We start from the raw sequence: 21526 nt of genomic DNA, 5'->3' as shown, positions 1-21526 counted from the left end.
GTGGCAGACTGTGGGGGCCACTAAGTGCTGTCGGAACCAAATGGTGAGCCGGGGAGCGGTAGGAGGTGTGCACCCGGAGACGCTGGGCAGGACAGTGGGGATCTATGGGTATAGACTGGCAGAACAGAGGAGAGGGAGGGGACAGCTAGGGAGGAAGGCTTCAGGCAGGGGGAATAACAGCAAAAGCCCTGGGGCAGGGCCTGTAGGTGAACAGGAGACAGGCATGGCGGGCTGGAGTCCCTGGGAGAGGGTAGGGGACCCAGGGCTTCCACACTGGCTCCTGGACTCCACCCAAGAAGGAAAGGAACCTGGGGCCTGTGAGGATCCTCATCCGAGTCTTTGGCTGCTGAGGGAGGGACAGGCCAGTGAAGGGATGGAGGCTGGGCGAGTGCTGGGACATGGCTGCAGGGCCAGGCATGCACCAGGGAGGCAGCTGGGTCTGGGTCTGCCTCAGGGTCAGGGCGTGAGCGAGAGTGCATGTGGCCCTTTGCATGTGAAGGAGCAGCTGCGGAAGAGGCGGCCAGGGTGTTAGGAGCCATGGGCAGTGAGGCGTCCAGTTGGTTAGCATGGCAGGTGGCTGATCGCTCGTCCCCTAGTCTGAGCTGCCCAGGACTTGCTTTGACTGCCTTGCAGAGCAGAAGTGGGGTGCGGTCTGCAGCCTCCGAGCCTCGGGGTGCGATCCTGTGGGCCTGATGTTCTGTGGCCCGGCCACAGCTGTCAGCCTGACCAGCAAGCGAGGCCACCCTGGGTCACTGAGAGGCCGCCAACTTTCTACAGATCCAGGAGGAGCCCAGCAGCGCCCAGCCTGGCAGCCTGGCCGGGACAGCGAGGAAGGGAGCTGCTGCGGGCAAGCTGTTGGGCAGCAGAGTGTACTGCTGCGGGGCCTCATCACGTGGAAGGGGTTCCCTGTCTTTGGGCATGGTGGCAGCCTCACTCCCAGGCAGGGTGTGTTGGGTGCTGAGCTCTGAGAGGCCACCAGCGCTCTGCAAGCCGGCTAAGCCCAGACAGGAGGCTCCTCCTCAGTGGCCTCCACGTCTCCCTACCACGCCTCCCCTGTGCGTTCTGATGCAAGCCCATGCGACCTGGTGCAAGTGAGGCATCCTGAGACCTGCACCCCAGGAGGCTTGTGGGACACAGCACGGTGTGCACTCAGCAAGGAGCCGCCTGCAGCAGCTCCCAAGTCAGCTCTCGTGGGGCCGCCTTGGGAGTTGTGTGGGCCATAGCTGCACCACGAGCTCAGCAGCGGCAGGGGCAGCCAGAATCGCTGGTCAGAGAATCGCCTGGAAACATCCACCTTTCAGGCGGATGTAGGAGCCTGGGTGAAGGGATGGAGCATCAGAGCCTATCCTTGCTTCTTATTTACATTTTTAATTATGCCCGAGGTTGAGAATATTCTCCTGGACTTTCTTTTGAAACTCTTGTCTTGGCCTTTTGTCCACTTTCTATTGCTTGGTTTGCTTTTTAAAAAATAGAACCCTGAAAGGTCAGTGGATATTAAGAAAATGTTACTCTACCGCTAAGCACTTTGCAGACGTGTTCTAGAGGAGCTGGAAAAGCAATAAATAACAGAGTCTTCCCTTCATACCGTGGGTTGACAGGTGGGAACCTTCACTTGTGTCGCTGAGCAAGTCTCCGGGGGTGGCCTCTTAGCCTCATCTCCATTTAATGGATGAGGAAAGTGGAGTCAAGGAGATAAAAGTAACTTTATGGTGGGAAAAATCTGAAAGATGTTGAAATGGGAGATAAAATTTAACGGGAACAGGTGTGCGCCTGTGAGCCCGTTTACTCAGCAGGCCGAGCAGCAGACCGAGGCAGAGCTCAGCCTGCAAAGCTTAGGGAGAAGGCTGGGGTGAGGGCCTGGGTCCTATCTCCGGTGATGTAACAGAAGGTTCTACCTCTCACACTCTCCCAGATGCCTGCCTCTTTTCAGCTACTTTTAGTGTACGATAATAAAAACTTCGTAAGGCAAATGACTCTGGTCAGTAGTAATGCAAACCAATCATGTTGGGGATTAAATCGACTATTCCCATCCCTAGGTATGCCTGGGATTCCTCTCGGTGTTCCAGGTTGTGTACACGGGCATCTGGCCTCTGGCCTGGTTACCACACCTTAGAGGTTCCCTCGGCGGTTACTGAGCTCAGTACAGCCCCAGCCCCTGCTCACTTTGTATTTCCCAGTCCAGTTTATGCCACTGTGTCAGAATGGCATAAAGTGGTGTTCTGTAACAAGCAGAAATTTATGGCCTCGAGATTCTGGAGGCTGGGAACTGAGGTCGAGGGCTGGCGTCTGGAGGGCCTTGCAGAGTCGCCCCATGTGGAAAGGCAAAGCGGGCTCAGGGGAGAGCGAGCCCGGGGAGAGATGGAGGAAAGGGCCCCCTTGTCACCCTGTGGGGAAGCCACTCCCACAGCGAGACGTCCTGCCACAGGCAGAGTGCCACGGCTACAACCCACGAGGTCCAGCTCGGACACCGTTTCCATGGCAACACATCTCTAACACCCACTTTTGGGGCACATTGAAACAGAAGCAACATTTACATGCTTTTACCTCTGCAAAGCAGTTCTGCTTGAACTTCTGTCTGTGGGCTCACAGCGCGTCTGAGCCTGGCTCGACCTGGCGCTCACTAATTTTAAGTCTCAGAGCTCTTAGAAAAACTCACGAAAGCAGTGAAGCCCTTTCTCTGGGAACGTGAACACATGGCCAGGCAGAATTCTGCACGATCTTCTGGGTGTTCCTTGGCCTCTCAGAAACTGGGTGAATCACTCCCGGGATGGAGCAGGGGGCCTCGGGGAAGGGACTTCTCTCATGACTAACGCCGAGTGCCATGCGTACGCCCAGTGCCATGCGTCCGCTGGGCATCAGCTCATTTTGCTGTCACAGTGACTGGGTGGCGAGAGCTGGGCGAAGGAGCACACAGAGTGGTGGCTCGCTTGCCCAGAGGTCACACAGCTGGTAAGAGTCTAAGGCGATTTCTTTGTTCCATGCATTTGGAGGGAATAAAATAATTCTTGGGGAAAAATCCTAAGGGAGGAAGCAGCAGCCCCACAGGATGAAGACCCCACGGTGAGGCCAGGACGCCCGGTCCATACCTTGAGCTGCAGCCCTGGCCCTGGCTGACTGAAGGCAGAGCTGGTGCTGCCACCTCCCTGTCACAGGTGTGGAAACTGAGGCCTAGAAGGCTCAGAGGCAAGGGTGCTTGGAATGTTGGAGGGGGCGAAGTCTAAGGACCAGCTCAGGGAGCTGCAGGAGCTCTGGGCTCAGGGGACGTCCCTAGAGTTCCCTGACTGCTGACTGCCCAGCCTCAGGGAGAGGCCCCATCCCCGCAGCAGGCAGGACCCTGCGGACTTGGGAATAAGGGTATTGCTCCACAGGGCACAGCAGTGCAGGCCGGGGAGTCACTGGTCCACTTTACAGAAAGGGAAACTGAGGCTCCGGGTGGAGGTTCCCCCAGGATCTCCTGCAGGGACACAAAGAACCGATTGAAATCTCAGACTTCCCAGGACTGAGGGAGGTAGCTTCAAGCTGCCCCTGCCCTGTGGAAGGTGGTGACTCTGGAAAGGCTTCCCTGCCACTGGGCCTTCCTGTCCAGTGGGACAACCAGACTCTGGAGGGCTATCTGTCCGGCTCTGTGATGTCCACACTGAATCCTTGAAGGCAGAGTCAGACTTACACCCAGGGCACAGTCAGCATCACGCTCTGGCCAAATGTGTCACAGATAGCACTAAGGGACAGCATGGACCCCCGCCTTCCTGGACCCGTCAGGGCTCTGCGTGGCTTGTGGAGAAAAGGGTCCCCAAGGTCACCTTGTGCAGCTGCTTAGTGTTCAGGTGAAGCCAGAGGGGGCCAGGGGCTAGCAGGGGTCCCACAGTCAGAGGATGTGCAGCCTTGGGCGTCCGGCACTCACTGGAGCCCACTGTCCTCTGTGGCCACCACTGTGGACATTGGCTCAGCAACTGGTCTGTGAGTCTGACTTTGCCGAGGTCCAGATGCTGTGGTCACTCCGCCATCACTGCCTAGGTGGAAGTGGCGCAGACACTGTCCCCGCTGGGGGGTGGAAGAGGCAGGACGCAGAGGGCAGATGTGCAGGGCTGCACAACAGGTGGGCCCGGCAGAGGCTGCACCTCCCAAGGGTGCTGCAGCAGGAGAGAGACCCTGGCAGGGAGCCAGGCAGGGGCTGGGTGGCCATGGGCAGGCAAGGAGCATCCTGAGGGAGTGGCAGGCCCTCGCAGCGTAGTGGCCATCAGCACGGGACCCTGTGGGGAGAGACGAGCGAGTTCCAGCTCTGCCTGGGCTGCATCTGTCCCGTGCCTGGGCAGGGGACCGACTGGTCCTGCTTGCCCTGGACTCTGGGTTTAACACCGAGGCCCTGTGCAGATGGTGGCCACTGTGGGAAGCTCAGGGCCTGGGCTGGGAATTCTTGAGTCTTGTAGGGCACAGCAGGGCTCTGGTCTTGGCAAGCAGCTCTGTCTGCTCTGCTCACGGCAGCACTGTAGGTGCAGCACCCACAGGCCCTTGAGGGTTAGGGAGCACTTCTTGGGCCCCCACGAATTCCCCGTGTCTCAGTCACCCTGCCCTTGTCCAAACTGTTGTGGCCCCTAGGGACAAGGGGATTCTTCAGGCCACACTGTGGGGCATGCGTGGTGGTACTGGGACTTGTACCCTGTGCCATCACCAGGGGACGAGGATGGGGACAGAGCCAGTGTTTTCCCAGTGCTTCTAGAAGGGTCCCCTTGACCTGGCACTGGACTCAGCCTGGGGCCCCACCTCTGGGCTGGGCGAGGCCGGGCCGGGCCGTCCCGAGATGACATCCCCTGTCCACTGTGGGGTTGGGCCACTCACAGCTATGTCCAGGTTTGGAGGCAGGGCAGAGACAGCCTTGCCCGGCTGCTGCGGGGTGCCCAGGCCACCCATCTTCTCTTGCTTCCGCCACTTGGCACGCTGGTTCTGGAACCAGATCTGCGGTCAGGAGAGGGTGGGGATGCATGAGAGTGCGGTCTCATCCTGTGCTCCTCCAAGCTCATCCTGGCACCAGCAGGGCTCAGTGCAGGAGCTGAGGGTGCCACAGGGACAGGGCCCAGCCTTCCAGGAATCAAATCTGGTGCAGACCAAATCAAACCCATCTGTGGCTGTTTTCTCCCAGCAGCCACCGGCTGGCAGCTTTCATGGCTGGACACGGGCAGCTCCCAGGTGCCCTGTGACCCCCGACACACGGCTGTTTGGGCCGGAAGATTTTTGGGGCAGGTGTTTGATCCTGGCTTATGGCAGACACCAGTGCTGAGTCCAAACTGGCACCCAAGTGCACAGGGGAGAGAGGGGAGAGGCCAAGCCCAGGTGTCCTTGCCAGTGGGGAAAGGAAGGGGAGAAGAGAGGTGATGGCTGGGGTCTAAGTTTAGGGTTTGCAATTTGTTTAAAAAGGATGGAGAGTGATGTGGAAGACTGTGTTAGAGAAACTGCCAACAGGACAGCAGCCGGGTCTGGTAGGATTTGCACGCCAGCCCTATTTGTTTGAAATCAAAATTGAGGATGAGGGGAGAGGGTAGGGTGCACGGGGCGGTGACCTGGGCTTCCGGATCTGGACTAGGGATGCAGCGTGGACACCTGGGATGAGGAAGACAGGTGATCGGGCCGCTGGTGGAAGTCAGATTTGGCTTTGGACCAGCACTGCCCTGGGGGCACATGCACGTCCAGATTGGGGTTGGCTGAATGCACCTGCAGGCTACACCTGGCTTCCATGTGGTTTTGAGGGCCCGTGAGCTAAGCATGGTTTTCATGGTTGGGCATAAAATCAAAATTAGAGTGCTGTCTTACAACACATCCACACAAGATCCAAGTCTCAATGTTCATAAACAAGGCATCTTGGGACCACCACTGTGCTCCTTTGTTTTCTGTTGCCTTGGTAGGGTCGGACGGTGGCTCTGACCATGGCCCATGCCCTCTGAGCCTCCCATCAGTGCCACCAGGCCTGGATGGAACAAGTGAGCCTGGTGTGGACTGCCAGGACCCACAAGAGGCGATCAAAAAGTACAGTGACCAGGGCTGGGGATTTAGCTCAGTGGTTCTGGCACCTGCCTTGCAAACTCAAGGAACCGAGTTTGATCCATGTACCAAAACAAAACAAAACAAAACACCCCAAAATAAAAAAAAAAACAGTGGCCAGCCGGGTGGTGGTGCATGCCTGTAATCCCAGCACTTGGGAAGCTGAGGCAGGAGGATTGCTATGACTTCAAGACCAGCCTGGGCTGCATAGTGAGTTCCAGGTCAGTCTCAACTACATAGTAAGACCCTGGCTCAAAAAAACAAAACACAACAGGGGCCGGGGATTTAGCTCAGCGGTTCGGTGGCCTGCCTCGCAAGCGCAAGGACCTGAGTTTGATCCCCGGTACTAACAACAAACAAACAAACAAACAAACCAACAAAACACAACAAAACATACAGTGGCTGTTTGGATTAATAATAGATTGTTGCAGTAAAAGACCTTGCCATTGATCCCCCTCAAAAAACTCCCCGTCACTTCAAACTCACTCTTCCCATAATCCTTTGGGTAAGTGTCTATCATCCCAGTGTCATTAGGAGGTGTGACAAAAAATGCAATGAAAAAATGCTGCTACCAAGTGCTGCCAACGGAAAGGCAGCTGGTGAAAACATGACGCTGTGTCCTCATACACTTTAGTCATCAGACCTGGCATTGCCAGACTTCCGGCTCTTCCCCAAAGTCAAAATGACCACGAAGGGTGAATGTCTTGAATCAGTTCAGGTCATTGAGGCAGCCATGACAGTGCAACTAAAGACACCGAGGAAACAGAACTCCAGAGTTGCTGCAGACAGTAGCATGAGCAGTGGCCTGGGTGTGTTTGAAGTGAAGGGAAGGGTTTTGAGAGGGATTACTGGTAAGGTGTCTTTTACTGTAAAACACATTTTACTTATTTATTATTTTAAACTGTTTATTCTTTTTATGTAATCGCACATCTTCTCTTTCAATCACAGCTTATATGGGAATGGGGCTGCAAGCCACAGGGAGCAGGGCTCAGACACAGAGCTAGGCAGTCTCAGATACCTGGTGCTCGCCTCCTCTGTGTCTACCTGAGGAGGGACACGGCTGAGAGTGAGGTGACCTCTGTACTGGGGAGATTAGCCTCAGCCAGGGTGGCCATGCCTGGAGACAGACCCAGTGAGGACTTCCTGGGGCCCTGGTGGGGAAGGGCAGCCATACCTGTACCCGGGCCTCCGGAAGGTTGATCCTGGCGGCCAGCTGGCTGCGGATGTGGACATCGGGGTAGTGGGTGAAACGGAAGATCTTCTCCAGCTCCTGCAGCTGCTCTGGGGTGAAAGTGGTGCGGGCCCTGCGTCGGGCCTTCCTCTCTGCTGAGGGGAGAGGCCCAGAGGTCAGGTTGGGCTGGGGCCATGCTCTCACCCATGTAGCTAGGACTGAAAACAATCGCCGCCCGCTCCTTACTGAGAAGTGTGACAGCCCTGGTCTGCAGAGTGAAGGCTCTGATGCAGATGGGACTTACCCAGCACCTCCTGTCCCCATCCGGCATGGCCCGTCCCTGTTCATTCTCACTTTCACTCAGGAACGGCAGCACTTGTCGGCCTCAATTCCAAGTGGATACTGGGGCCCCTTGTTCCAAACGAAGTGGGAAGCTTTCCCTCTCAACCCAGGCTCTCGACTGGTCATGGTGGGTTTTCAGTTTGCCATTTAGTTCTGTGCTCCCACGGCAGAGGTCAAGGACCTCCCAGGCAGGGCTTGGTGACCCGAGGCCCGGGGTCGTGGTGCCCAGTGTGGAAGCTGGTCTCAGCCTGCATTGCAGGCCTTGCATGCCACCATCCTGGGCACCATGCCCTGCCCCTGCAAGGTGGGGGCAGACTCCAGGCCAGGCTGGAAGGAACGAGTAGGCTGAGAGCACATCCTGGGGCAGGGGGAAGGGAGAGGCCAGTGGCTGGTTGAGGCTCCAAGCTTCAAACCTGATGCCTGTGGCACGGCCTTCTGGACTTGCGCAGAGATTCAGACCCAAGACAGCTTCCGGCCCCATCATGGGGGCCTCCTGTGGGTCACACCACGGGCCAGGCTGTCTCGTCACCTGAAGCCTGCACACCCAGCCTGCTCACACTGGCACACTCGCCCTCTCTGGCACACTGTGCCAGTGTCACACGCTGGCTCTTCTCTGATAACCCCGGGTCTGGGGCCTCTGCTCTCTCGCTTGCAATTCCAAATAGTCACAGCCTGCCCTTCATGTAACAAACTCCCACAACCTGTGCCTCTAAAAGGGGCTGAGAGACAGTGTGATTTGACAAGTGGACATAATTCACGTACCCTCATTTAAAAGAACACAATTTGTTCATGTTTCTATTGATCTCTGTTCTCATATGATTCATGCTACTTGCCATGCTAAAAAAAAATGTCATTATGTTCAACAACACTGTTTGTCTGAATTTACAGCCATGGGGTTCCCAAAAAACATGAAAACAAATAATGGACCTTCATATGTTAGTAAAGTTACTCAACAAATTTTCATACCTAACATGTAAAACATATTACAAATATACCTTATAACCCCCAAAACAAACAATAATAAAAAAGTGCACCAAAGTTTAGAAAAGTCAGTTACTTAAACAAACAAATAAACACATTCAAATACCCCCCAAACAAAAAGAAATTTAACAAATTTTGTTTTAAAATTTTTAGACCCTGCTGGCTCTACCTTGCCACTGGCCATGCTTTACTGAAACAAACTGTGTCCACCACTAAGGCTGGGCCACAGATACGCTAAAAATACAGACCAGTGCTCCACACGTTCCTTCCACCTTAATAACATCAGAACCTGGTTTTTGTTTTGCCTTAACAAATGATAAAAAACCGCTATTCCTGCCATCCCAAAACAAAACAAAAATCAAAATAAATCCCCAAACAACAGTACAACATAACACCCCCACTAAAAGCCATACAAAAGCTAAATCTAAACAACTCCCTTCACAACCCAAGGCCCTCAAACGTACACCAACAAAGAGCTGCCCAGAGGCGCTGCCCACTCCCACCACCAAAACCAAGGTGTCAACCAGCTCCACAACTGCCAAACCAAAACGATCATCCAACTCAAATGATAAAAGAAATCAATCTAAAAAATATTGTTAATTTCCAAAACAGAGTTTCGGTCTATATCCCTCCCATTCTGTACATACTGCTCATTTTATAAATAATTAAACAAAAACTACGGATAATAACCAAAAAAGTCCAACAAACACTAACCTTAAATCACAAACTCAACCTGCTATAAAAAATAAAAAATCAACAATATCCAAAAACACTCCAGCCCCAGTTATCTTTAATACAGCTAACACAATGTCTGAAAACAAACAAAGAAAAAAAAGAGAGATGAGAGAGCCCACAATATTGATTATGCTTCAAACACGTCACACATAGTGCAGGCTGCAAAGAGTTAAATCCCTCAATTGACTTTAAAAAACAAGTCTAACTAAAAGTACACAACTAACAAAAATATCTCATAAACACTGCGACAGCACACAGATTAACACGACCTCCCTGCTAACAGTCTATAAAACTGTGGAGCTAACGCAAGATAACATCCATGGCTAAAGTCAAAATAAATCACATCCAAATGCCATTCCTACAACTAAACCTTCATAACTCAAAAGACAATACTGCAATTACAACTGTATATTTTATCTATCTTCTAATTTAAAAATACTTTAACTCTTCTCTTTAAAGCCTTTCCTACATCAGTTTCCATAAAAATTTCACATATTACATATCTATACACATACTTCACCTTCCACCCTAATTAATAAATAATAAAATTCGATAAAAGACACGGACCAGTGCCTTTTGCCAGGGGAGCATTGGTTGTCCTCAGTTCACACTTTCTCTTTAACTCTGCCTTAAGTTTTTCTTCAACCTCACATCACACGCTGAGGAACTAAAAACTAAAAGCTCTAGCAACCCTGGGGTTTGGGGCCTGCCCGGCTCCTCCTCCTCGTCCCCCACACCCTGACTCTGGTCCCCTCAGAGTACTATGCTCAGTTTGCTGACTCTTAGTAGTGTTTTGGGGTGGTGGACAGTGGTGTCTCAGGCTCTGTTCCCCATTGCACAAGTAGCTTGCCAACCTCTGTTGGTGGGGCTCTAACCTCTGTCTCTTCTCGCCACCCTTTACCTCCTCAAGTTCACGTTGCTTTTAAAATTTTATTTTTAAAAAAGCAGTGTTTGATCTATGTTTAGAGCTGGTAGTATTTAGGGACTAAGGCTGAAGCCAGTCTGAGAGAGGACTGTGTCACCTCCGCCACGTCTGTGAGCAATTTCTCTGCACCCAGGCACTGAAAGGCACCGTACAAGCCATGCGGGACACATTCGTTCATTCATTCGTCAGTGTCTTAGGTGGGCACACAACAGAGTGCTGTTCTATAGGAAGTGGCCCAAACCAGAACTGTTCTCAGGGGGACAACAGCAGAATGGATGGCCACGTGTAACTGAGTCTCCTGGGAACACAGACCTGAGGACGGACACCTGAGGGGCATGCAGGATTCAGAGCCAGAGTATGGAGAACCAGACTCCATGGAGAAGAGAGGACTGGACAGAGAAGGCAGGCGTGGCACTAACACTTCCCCAGGAGGCGACTTAGCTCACCGAACGCGGACTCAGTATGGACTCCTTGATGAAATGATTATTTTGAACCTTGCCATTGTGCGAGTGGGGAGCAGTTATTAGGATATCTGTGGCTGTCCCCACCCCAGCGGGACGGGAACAGTAACATTTGGAGGTGGGTGAGGATCTGGACCCTGCCTGACAGCAGCTCCTGACTGCCAGCATCTTGGAAAGGGAGATCTGGACCATCACAATCAGCTAGGAAAGTGGCTCCAGCATTGTGGCCCCAGGATCAGGGTTAGTCTTTGAGAGACAGCGATGCTGGTGATGTTGATGGTGATGATCATGATGGCGATAGCAGTGATGGAGATGGTGGTGGTGGTGGTGGTGATGGTGGTGGTGGTGATGGTGGTGGTGGTGGTGGTGGTGGTGGTGGTGGTGGTGATGGTGGTGGTGGCGGTGATGAGAGGTGCCTCTGATTCACCTGGTGGAGAGGTGGAGAGGCGGGCCTCTATGGACGGGCCTGTGGAACTTGAGATCAAGTGCCTCCTCCTAGATCCACTGTGCTCCTGGGCATACTGCTGTCCTCATCCAGTCTCCCTGAACAACTTGCTCCAGAGAAATATGAAGTAACGGCAGGAAGAGGGACCCAGAGCACGACTATGGCAGTGGAGCAGGCCCTGATGTATGACCTGAGGCCCCCAGGAAGGCCACGTGCAGTGGGCAAGACAGGCATGGACCTGGAGTCAGGAGGCGAGGTTAGGTGAGGCAGGATGTAGTGTGGACTTTAGCACACTGAGCCACACTCCCCACTGTGTCCTCAGTGACAGAGCCATACCCCGAGGACACATGTGGCGGCACAGCCTCTCTACACTGTTGTCACCATGCTCCGTGGAGCAGTGCCACCACAGGGGTTTCTCTGACACCTGGAAAGTAATGTTCTGCTCTCTCTTTAATTTCCCTCCATATCAGCGTCCTGCAGAGCCCAAGTCTCCCTAAAGGAGGGCCTCTGATGGGCACATGGCTGACTTTGGTGGCCTTGGGGGACATGGGAGTGTGGGGAGGATGGGAGGAAGGTGTCCTGTCCCACTCAACTCTGTTGGTGCTGATGGCATTCAGGAGTCACCCTGGCCATGGCCATCAGGGGCAGGAGACAAGCAGCATCCCAGGGGATGCAGGTGAGACCTTCAGATCCCTTGCCACCTGAGGAAGGGGCCGACAGGGGCAGGAAGATGATGTAACGTCTCAGAGAAGCAGTCACGAGAGAGGCGAGCAGCATGTCAGCAGGGGAGCAGAGAGGAGACCTGCGGGGCTGGAGGGCCTCACTGGATGTGGGGCAGAACGGAGCTCCCAGATGGGGCTGCCCAGACCCTGCACAGGCGTCTTGGGAAGCTGAGAGGACGGGGTGGGATCGGCCTAGTCTTCCCAAGTAGGCTGGTGGTCCTGCGCAGAGCAGGAACTGACAGCAAACCCTTGGGTTCCCTCCCGAGCGCAGGGAAGCCGGAAGGTGTCACAGCCCAGGCCCCACGGCAGCCAGCCAGAGGCTCCAGGCACCAGGAGAGGGCACGGAAGTGGCGGGTGCCACCGCGAGTCACACTCCAGTAGGCCACAAAGGACAAGATGGCAGAACCTAATTAAGCCCGCGCCGGTTAGCGCATCGATCATAAGAACGACACAATTTACACAGGTGATTAGGCCGCCTAATTACACGCGGAGGCTCCCCGTGCCGGCTCCCTTGCCACGGCGCCTTCTCTGCAGTCTGCTAACCAGCCTCGCTGGGTGGTGGGGCCCAGGGCTTGCCTTGTGACTCCGCACTAAATAGGCTGGGCTGGTGTGGCCCCTCTCTGGGGTTCCATGTTTCCGGGGCTCCCCCTGCGCGCAGGGCAGGAGGTGGCTCCCAGCGTGGCCTCTGAGGCGCTTCCGTCTCCTCTTCAGGCACCATATGCCCCTCCCCCCGCTGGCTTCTGATCCCCAAGGAGGGCACGCCTCTCGCTCTGCACCTCTCTCCAGTCCTTGTCCTCCCATCAGAACAGTCACATGTTCCCTCCTTCCCAAGGCCTGTTGTGAAATTCCCAGCGGAAACACCGTAGGTTTTATTTTTTCTGGAAGGGAAAGTCAGAGTGCTAAATCCCAGCTTGCAGTAAACCAGCCTCTGTATCTGTAAAACAAAACTGCACAAAGCCCACTTTGTCTTTCCAGCATGCTATTCAGTGCTGATTACTGGATGGTAACATGGTAGCGTTAGTTACACTTTCCCTTCCCCTGTCCTTAGTGGTACTTTCTATTTTTCTGTAATAAATATGGATTTTTGTGTAAATAAACTGCAGAAAAACCAGCAGTGTGGAAAGAGCGAATAAGAGAGAAATAGCTGGGCAAAGACCCTGGAGCCCAGGCCGGGTTGGGGGTGCTGTCTCTTGGCAGCGTCGTGCATCGTGCACAGTGAGGAGCAGGACTTCAACACTCGCGCATACGCTGGTGCCCACACTTTCTGCTCTTTCGCTTGTGTCTTTTTCCTTTTCTTTCTTCCTTTTAAAACAAAGCACCATCCCCTTTGATTAAAGAAAATCCTATGGAACCCACGACAAACAAACAGCAGCAGAATCCTTTACTCTGGCCTGCAGGGCCCAGGGTGGTGCTGATTTGTGGCTTGGGGGAGGCCTGGGCCTTGCCGGCCGTGGGCTCTGGGCCCACTGTTGCACAAGCACAAAGGCCAAAGTTCCAGGCCTGGCACCCTTGACCTTCAGTCTGCCATGCCTCCCTCTCTCCTGTGTCTCTTCTAGGCGGCCTTAGAGCCCGGTGCTGTGGCGGCTGTTTCTGCCGGACTGTCCCCTCCTGTCCTTCCTGCGGCTGCCTCATCGTCCCCGGCCTGCAGCCCCTTCCAGTGCCCACACCCTTCTGCAGCCCTCCTGGTGGCTTCGCACAGAGCTCATGTTTCCTCCCCCGTGTCTAAATTGCCTCGTCAGGTCCTAGCCTGTGACTGCTGTCACAACTGGTGACTTCCTGACACCAGGTGCAGGTCTAAGGCCTCAGACAGGAGACAATGCACACATCAGTGGGTTCCGCTCCTGCCCCTGGCAGTGCAGTCGTATTTCCTCAGTTCTCTTTCTCACAGAGAAGTTGTGTGTGTGTGTGTGTGTGTGTGTGTGTGTGTATTTGGTATGTGCATGTGCATGCATGTGCCCCAAGCCTGCTCCCAGCCCCCCTAGCTGAGGCATACAGAGACGTGTAGTGAGGGGATGCTTCAGGGTGTGACCCAGGAAGTGTCTCAGAACTGGACTCTGTCCAGTGGGGGAATCCATATTCAGTCACCTCTACTGTGGAGAATTTGGGTGAGTTTCCTGGTTCTCTCTGCTAAAGGTTCCAGTGACAAGGATGAGGAGTCTCGAGAGTAGGGCTATCCAGAGTCACAGGGCCTTGCAAACAGGGCCAGGAACCGTTGCTGGCTGACAGATGCTTAATCACTGTCTGGGAAGGAAACTTCCCTAGGAGCACAGCATCAATAAGAAAAGAACCTCAGCCCATGTACGGGACTGAAGATGACCATGGAAGCCAGAAGAGCCTTGTGACACAGAACTGTCTTCCCAGCACAGAGCAGAGTGGTGGGAGGGAACCAGCAAGGAGGCCACAGCCGTGTCCACACGTGCAGTTCTGCCACAACACCCCGGGCCTCCTGGCTCATTCGAGTTTGGCTGGGCTCCACCTTTGGGCGTTGGGATTCGACTTCAGAGAGCTTGAGGACTGGCACTGAGGCGACCCGGAACTCAGGGCTGTTGGAAGGGAACAGGTGGCAGGAAGCAGCGGGGAGCCCAGGTGTGGGGCTCAGTGGGGCTTCCGTCACAGCTACAGAGCCAGCATGTTTCCCTCCCAGCTCAGGTAACCTGAGGCAGTCATTGTCACTGGAATCAAAGAGCTCTCAACAATACTGATCATTGTTCACCCTCCTGTAAAATATGAAACAGAAACAAATCCCTAGCCAGTGAGGCCCACTGTGGGTTTTCCCTTTCCAGCATTCTGGCTTGAACGTCTCCCCTGGCCCCAGGTCTGTGGAACACCCTCTGCCCTTCACTCAGCCTGGAGATTGTGACCAGCTGCTCCTCCTCCAGAAAGCCCTCTCACCTCCCTGGACCCTCAGAGCACCACATCAGTGACAGCCAGCGGCACCTTCCTGTGTGATTGTGTCTCCTTCTCCACACCATCCCTGGTTCCCGGCTCACTATCTATGGAGACTGAGATGGATTTGTGGATTCTCTAACATCCCTCCCTTCAGGTTCTATTTTCTTCAAGGGGTGCTACGCAATGACTTATTTCTAATACTTAGAATTCAGCAAAGTGATGGGCTGTAACTTCTGGGGCCAGGTCACAAAAGGGCTGTGGCTCCTCCGGGCCCACTCCTACTTGGATCACTCGCTCTGAAGCCATCTGCCATGTGGAGACCTCCACCAAGGGCTGGTACCACAGATCTGCCACATGTACCAGCCCAATCTCATGAAGGACCCGGGGCAGAGCCACCCCGTCAGTACTTCCCAATTTCTGATCCACAGAAACTGAGAGAATGAATCTAGCTTGTTATTCGAAGTCTTGGAGTTTGGGGTGATTTGTTGTATAGCAGGTATGCCTGCCACTCAGAAGATACTCAGTAGCTGTTGGTTGCTTGCTCAATGAGGAAATTTAAACAACAGCCACATGAGCTCCCTCCCGACTCTGCAGGCTGGGTCCTTGGCTGTGGTGATGCAGTCGATGCCTGACTCACGCCCTCCTGGCCTCTCTGCTCTCTGGACTGACTTCCCTTGGGCCAGAGCACCCTGTGCTTCTGAGGAGGAAGCTTGCTTACTCCTCAAGGGCTCACCTGCTTGAAAACGTGCTCTCCACCCCAGCTCCCTGCCTGTGCTCCCTCACTATTTCCCTCCAGGGTGCAATGTGCTCCTGCATCAAAGACTTGTGCTCAGATCTCTTCTCAGGTCTGGTTTTGGAGGAACCCACGATGATCTACAGCTCTTTGGCAAGCAGGGCCCAAACTCTCCTTTTGTGCTATCCACGGGCTGACAGCTGGGCCAGGTCTGGACTCTGGCACCCTGGAGGAAGGGGGGCCCTTGGGCCAGGCGAGGATGGAGGCCAATCCACATTCGCCCAGGAAGAAGTCTTAGAGCAGAGCCTTTCCCTTGGCCCTGCTCCAGCTGCTCTGACAAGCCCTGGTCTCTGTGTATGACAGCCAGGGTCGTCCTCTTGGGACAGGGACACCAAGCCTCGGTGAGAGCCCAGGGCAGGAGGAGGAGGAGCTGAGATGAAGGGAGGAGAGAGGAGGAAAGAAGGGCAGGGCAGGGAAGACATGCAGTGGGTCAAGCAGCGAGGGCAGGTGAGCGGAGGGAGGGTGTCCCCCAGACAGGCCCAGGCGGCCCCAGGTGGATCCCTGGTGAGAGCAGAGGTGACGTCTTCAAGAAGTAGGGGTGCTGGAGATATTAGGGCCAGGTACCTCGGGATTGTGGGCGAGCGCTCAGCCCAGGCCTGGCATCCTGCACAAGAGCAAGGGGGAACCTTACTGCACACAGACGACGGGAAGGCGGACAGAAAAGGGCGCAGAGATCAGAGCCAAGGCCAGAGCCTGCGGGAGCCCGACCCACCCTGCTCTTCACGCACCCAGCCCTGGGGTGTGGGAGGAGACTCACTGCATGACTGTGATAGCCAGACAGGGCACAGAAGGGAGGGGGAAGGGAGCAGGGGCAGGAGGGCCCAGTGGAGAGAAGAGGACAGGAGCCAGGGCAGCGCCATGTGTCCATGGGGACAGTGAGGGTGGGAAGGGTGGAGCTAGGGAGATGAGCCGGACTGCAGGTGGTGTGAGTCAGGGCCACTTCAACCTGCTGCTGCTTTAAATAAAGTTTTATTGGAACGCGAGCCACCTTGTCCTTCACAACCTGTCTGCAGATGTTTTTCAGCTGAGAGTTGCCCCCCAGCCCTTAGCTGGCAGCTGTTACAGGGTATTCCTTAAATGCCATGATTCCACTGGGGCTGTGGCTCCCACACACGATGGGCACGGATCAGTGCACCCCAAAGGGCCCTGGCTGGGGACTTCAGTGGCTGACCTGAGTCTGCTGCAGCGGCCAGTCACACTGGTGGTGTTAATCACATCACCTCACCACCTGGCCCAGGTGCATGCCTGAAGTTACTCAAGAGCAGGTGGGAGCATGGGGTCCCCACCCCTGCAGAGGTCTCTCCCTTGTCTGCCTTCTTCCCCTTCTCCTGAGCCGCGCAGTGGGAGAGGCACAGACAGCTCTTTCTAGGGTTGGGGAAAGGCTCCCAAGATGGGAAGGAACGCAGTAGTCTTACAGGGACTGCTGTAGCCTGCTGATGGGCCTACGGGCTCCATGGCTGGGCCAGGCCACAGTCTCTCTGATGTGGCCTCCTCAGAGTGGGACCTGAAGCCCCAGGTCAGAACCACCACTCAGGGTCCCTTAGAAAGCAGAGTCCTGGGCCCACCTGAGAGCTAAGTTGGATTCTGGTGGAGCCTGGGAAACCCTATTTCCACACCCACCCCAGTGATCTGGACAGCAGCTGCCCATGGCCCTGCAAATCACTGAAACATAGGAGTCCCCCCCACTCCGCCACCCAAAGGAGATGCTGCTCTTTCTGTTCAGGTCCTGTGAGAGGGGACTGGACTGGTTGGAGGGAATCAGCCAGAATCACTGCTTGGCTGGGCTGCGGCTCCTGACAGGCTTCTGTGCCCGCCCTGGTCCGCTTCTAGGAGGGTGGTTCTGCTGGCCACGTCACCTGCTGAGTGGATGGCAGGGGCTGCTGGAGGGAACAGGCTGGGTCCCTGCATTGTGTGACCAAGCCTGAGTGCAGAGCCTCAAAGTCCAGACCCTGACCAGCGGGTTACGAGACATGAGCCCGTCCCTCTACCCCAGCTTCGGGTGCCCACCCCCTCCTCCCTGCTCTTTCCTGCTGGGCCTGGATGCCAGGCGGTGGGCGCCGCGGTCAGAGCCACTCACCCTGGGGCTGCTTCTGGGGGGTCTCCGGCCCAGTCTCATCACACTGCCCTGAGGGCCTCCGGAGGATGGACTCGATGGAGAAGGACAGGCCCAGCTTCTCGGGGGCCCCGAGGCACCCTGTGCTCTTCTCCTCCATGCCCCAGGGGAGCCAGGCCAAGGGCTCACTGACCAGCCAGGGGTTGGGGCTCTGCACCCAGGGTGATGGGTGGCAGGGCAGAGGCAGGGCTGGGAGCCCCCTGCTGGCCTGTCTGGGCAGGACGCCGCATCTGCGGGGACTTCATGCATGTGGCAGTGCCCTGGGAGCAGCGGGCAGCCACGTCCCAGGTTCACAGCCCAGGCTCCAGCCTGGCATCAAAGGCAGCGCCACGGCCAAGTGGGCTTGGCACTGTGGAGAGCAGTTTCCTGGACAAGGCCAGGCCCCTGGCGCTGCCCAGGGACAAAGGGCAGAGAGGAGGCCGCGGGCTGGAGGCTGAGCCACTCTGCCCTCCTCTCCCACCTTTCCTGGGGCCTGGCCACCCGAAGTGTGAGTCTGCGGCTGGGGGGGTCTTCTGGGGTGGCTGGCGCCTGTCCTGCTGCTTCCTCGGCCTCTGTGCCTGCTGTGTCCACTGGCTGGGGTCCTGGGTCTGTGCCTGGCTGTGTCCCGTGCGGGACGGTGGTCGCCCCCCTGTCTCAGGCTCCGGTCTCTGCACCCGGCCCGGCCCCTTTCCTGCCAGGGTCCTGTGCCTTGCTCCGGTGTTCTCCGTCTCCCTGGGGCACCCAGACCTTTCCTTCCTCCTGGCCGCAGACCGGCTTCGCATTACTGTGTAATCACAGAGGGCAGTAAACTCTGATAAGGGAGGAGCCTCCCTCCCTCGGCAGCATAGGCAGTGGTGGGGCAGGTGCTGAGGTCCAGCTCCAGGGCCTGGGGAGGCACAGCAGCGAGGCGGATTCCTCTCACCCATGCTCCCGGAGCTCATAGACAGCAGAGGCCCTCCAAGGACCTGTGGGGAAACCGAGGCCAGGACTCAGGAGCGGTGGCCTGGGAGGCTGGGCTGGACTCAAACCCACCTGAAGCTTCCACAGGCAGGGGTGAGCTCGTGGGACGGCTGCCCTGGCTGGCATGGTGGGCAGGCCGCGAAGTGCTCAGCGAGGCCTCCCCCGGGTGGGGCCAAGCTCTGTGGCAGGAACACGTGTGCCCTGTGGGCTCAGGGGCTTCCACACCCTGAGGCCGCTGTGCCCCACATGGCTCCAGGATGGGGTGTGGGTTCAGGGTCAGGAGCAGCAGTGACACGGACACCACAGCCCTGTGTCCCCATGGGACAGTGAGACCCCAAAACAAGGGAAGGCGTACATTAATGTCACCACAGTGCAGGACACCTTGAAGGCCCCAGAATGCTCCCCTCGTGATGAGCACACCTGCCCCATCATCTGGCCGCTTCCTGCAGCTGCTCTGGCGTCCTCTTTCGTAAGGGTCTTAGTTGCACTGTCCTGGCTGCCTCGATGTCCTCAATCAATTAGAAATGTATCCCTTTCATGGCCGTTTTGACTTTGGGGAGGAGCCAGAGATCTTGCAGCGCCAGATTCGGTGAATAAGGCAGATGAGGACACAGCGTCATGCTGCTCCGAGCTGCGTTTCCGTGGGCTGGCTCTCCGCAGCAGCATTCACAGTTTCGGTCACTCCTCCCAGAGACACGAAAGAAGCGCTGCAGATCCACTCAGAGAGTGGCCGGGGGTTCACGGCAATGTGTCTTTTACTGTGATTAAAAAAAAATTAAACACACATTGTAGGTTTTGGTTAAACCCTGTAAGATTCTAGGCTTTAATGGTTTGTCCCCCAGGGCCCCGCAGCTGGACAGCAGCTCCCTCCCCAAGGCCAGGGTCCCTCTGCGGCCTGTGGCCCAGAGATGGGATTCAACTGTGTTGAGGAGTGAGCTGCAGGGGCCGCAGGGCAGGAGGGAGCGTGGGGGCTGCGAGTGAGCTCGTGGGCGCCTGCGGCCGGTTCCACGGTCCTGGCTCCCTTGGAGCAGGGCTCGGCAGGGTGTCTCTTGTGGAGCAGGAGCCTACGGAGGCTCGGCTGGTGACCACCTCCCCTCACAGCCGTGGGTCTGTCGGTCGCTTCTTCCGGTGGAGCCTACGCTGCTCTCCTTCAGTTCTGGTGTTTAGGAGAAATCGCTGGAGTTCCAGTCAGAAAGGCTGGGCTGCTTCCAGGTGACGGAGTGGGTGCTGAGCCAGAGAGCAGGTGGGAGTTAGCTTTTGTGTTGGGCTCACCCGGAAGTGAGGCCCCAGGGGGTTTGTGCAGGGCGGGACAGGACCTCCCTCTCCGCTGCCCCCCAGGGCGCCGGTTGGCGAGCCACTGCGGGGCTGAGGGTTGAGCACAGGGCCTTCACACATCTCTGTTGTTTCTCGAGTTTTATTTAGACAGGTCAGTCGCGAAGTTGAGCAAGCTGGGCCCGAACTTGCTGTCCTCCTGCCTCAGCCTCCAGAGGGCAGGGATTGCAGCTATGCACCTCCCTATCAGGCTTGAAAGTTTATGTACTTTAAAGTTGAAAAATATGTTCTAAATATTTATGGCGTGCAGTGGGGTGTTTTGAAATATATATATATATCTTGGGGTGGCTAAACTGAGCTAATTAACATATCCATGGCCTCTTATACTTACTTTTTGGGGATGAAAATATTCAAAATGTACTCAGCACCTTTCAAGAATACACCACCTTGTTACTAACTGCTGTCATGTGTGGTTCATTGGATCTTTAGGCTGGAAACTGGAGTCCTCTGACCTCCTCTCAGGGACCCAGCTTTCCTGTCTGCTGCCACGAGCTGGCATTTCTAGTTGCCCACACAGTGAGTGTGTGGCTTGGTGTCTTTCTGGGTGTACTTGTTTTGCCTGTTGCCGTGGTCGGTAGATCGATCTCACACCGGCCATCAGGAGTTTGGCTGCACCCTGAGTGTTGGTGCCATCGGCAGGCTTGTCCCCTGGTGTTGCTGCAGCTGCTGTAGCTCCAGACCTTACATGAACCCTTCCAGGGCTGAAGCGAAAGGCTCTCCTTTTCTCCCCCTTTGTCCCTCTCTTTTTCATGTCCCAGAGGCCTGTGCAGACCCTGTTGGTGTGTTGCATGCCCCATGTCACATGCAGAGAGCATGACATTGCAGCACGGCCAGCATCGGCCTCACTCCTGGGCCAGTGGGGCAAGCTTCCTTGCACTCTGCACTCTTCCAGGTGTGGACAGTGGGCACGGTCTCTGTCTGGGTGGGTAGACAAGGCGCCCTCAGGATGTGTGCAGTGGGAAGGTGGCCGAGAGGCAGGCGACCACTGCCCGAGTGGGGGTATTGTGGTGTTGGTGCCTTCAGCCTCCAGGGAGCCAGTGTTCCTGTCACAGCAGGGCCTGTCACAGGCCTTGTCCTGAGAGGGGGTCACACCCCTGACCGGGAGAGAAAGGGGGCAAACCACTCGTGTCCCCACATGGGGTGTGTGGGGCCCGTGCGGCCCCAGCTGTGTGCAGTGGGTAAGCCGTGCTGCACCTGGTGGGTGGCTCTCAGTCTGCAGTCCAGGGGCCAGGGCTGGGCAGAGCTGAGGGTCCCTGAAATGCTCACAGCTCAGCTGTGTCCTCAGGTCTCAGAGCCCTGGGCATCGGTGTGAGGCCAGGGCCTGGGAAACTTTCCACACAGCAGCGTTCAGCTGTCCACTCTGTCCACTCTGTCCACGCAGCAGCATTCGGCTGTCCACTCTGTCCACGCAGCGGCGTTCAGCTGTCCACTCTGTCCACGCAGCGGCGTTCAGCTGTCCACTCTGTCCACGCAGCGGCGTTCAGCTGTCCACTCTGTCCACGCAGCGGCGTTCAGCTGTCCACTCTGTCCACTCTGTCCACGCAGCAGCGTTCAGCTGTCCACTCTGTCCACGCAGCGGCGTTCAGCTGGCACCCACTCTGTGTCCACCCTGCTAAATGAGACCAGAGAAGTGCCTGCCCTCTGC

The 21526-nt window shown here is 56.0% G+C and overlaps 2 protein-coding genes across 7 annotated transcripts in view; one reads left to right on the top strand and one right to left on the bottom strand.

The window, feature by feature from the left end:
- Window positions 1-1356: 1356 nt before the first annotated feature.
- Isx (intestine specific homeobox) lies at window positions 1357-17729 on the bottom strand. 2 transcript variants are annotated; one of them, XM_010615932.3, is made up of 4 exons: window positions 17575-17729; window positions 7208-7359; window positions 4837-4953; window positions 1357-4250 (listed from the first exon to the last, which is right to left on the bottom strand). In XM_010615932.3, exons 1-4 carry the CDS (start codon window positions 17708-17710, stop codon window positions 4011-4013), a joined length of 645 nt encoding a protein of 214 aa, XP_010614234.1. In that variant the 5' UTR covers window positions 17711-17729; the 3' UTR covers window positions 1357-4010. The 2 variants fall into 2 exon arrangements, with proteins under 2 accessions (XP_010614234.1, XP_010614235.1); XM_010615933.3 differs by having other exon boundaries at window positions 7208-7356.
- A 46-nt stretch (window positions 17730-17775) lies between these two features.
- LOC104856498 overlaps window positions 17776-21526 on the top strand; it is a 12991-nt gene continuing 9240 nt past the window's right edge. Inside the window, exon 1 of one of the 5 annotated variants that reach the window (XM_010615930.2) lies at window positions 17776-18097. In XM_010615930.2, the coding sequence (XP_010614232.1) occupies window positions 17776-18097 (322 nt within the window). The remainder of the gene's footprint in view (window positions 18098-21526) is intronic. The other 4 variants (XR_778652.2, XR_778653.2, XR_778654.1 and 1 more) reach the window with 4 other exon arrangements.

The sequence above is a fragment of the Fukomys damarensis genome, unplaced genomic scaffold, assembly GCF_012274545.1.
Source record: "Fukomys damarensis isolate Sample0158 unplaced genomic scaffold, DMR_v1.0_HiC HiC_scaffold_15, whole genome shotgun sequence".
Lineage (NCBI taxonomy): Eukaryota > Metazoa > Chordata > Mammalia > Rodentia > Bathyergidae > Fukomys > Fukomys damarensis.
The sequence above is the reverse complement of the archived record's forward strand: the minus strand, read 5'-3'. Positions and strand labels throughout refer to the sequence as shown.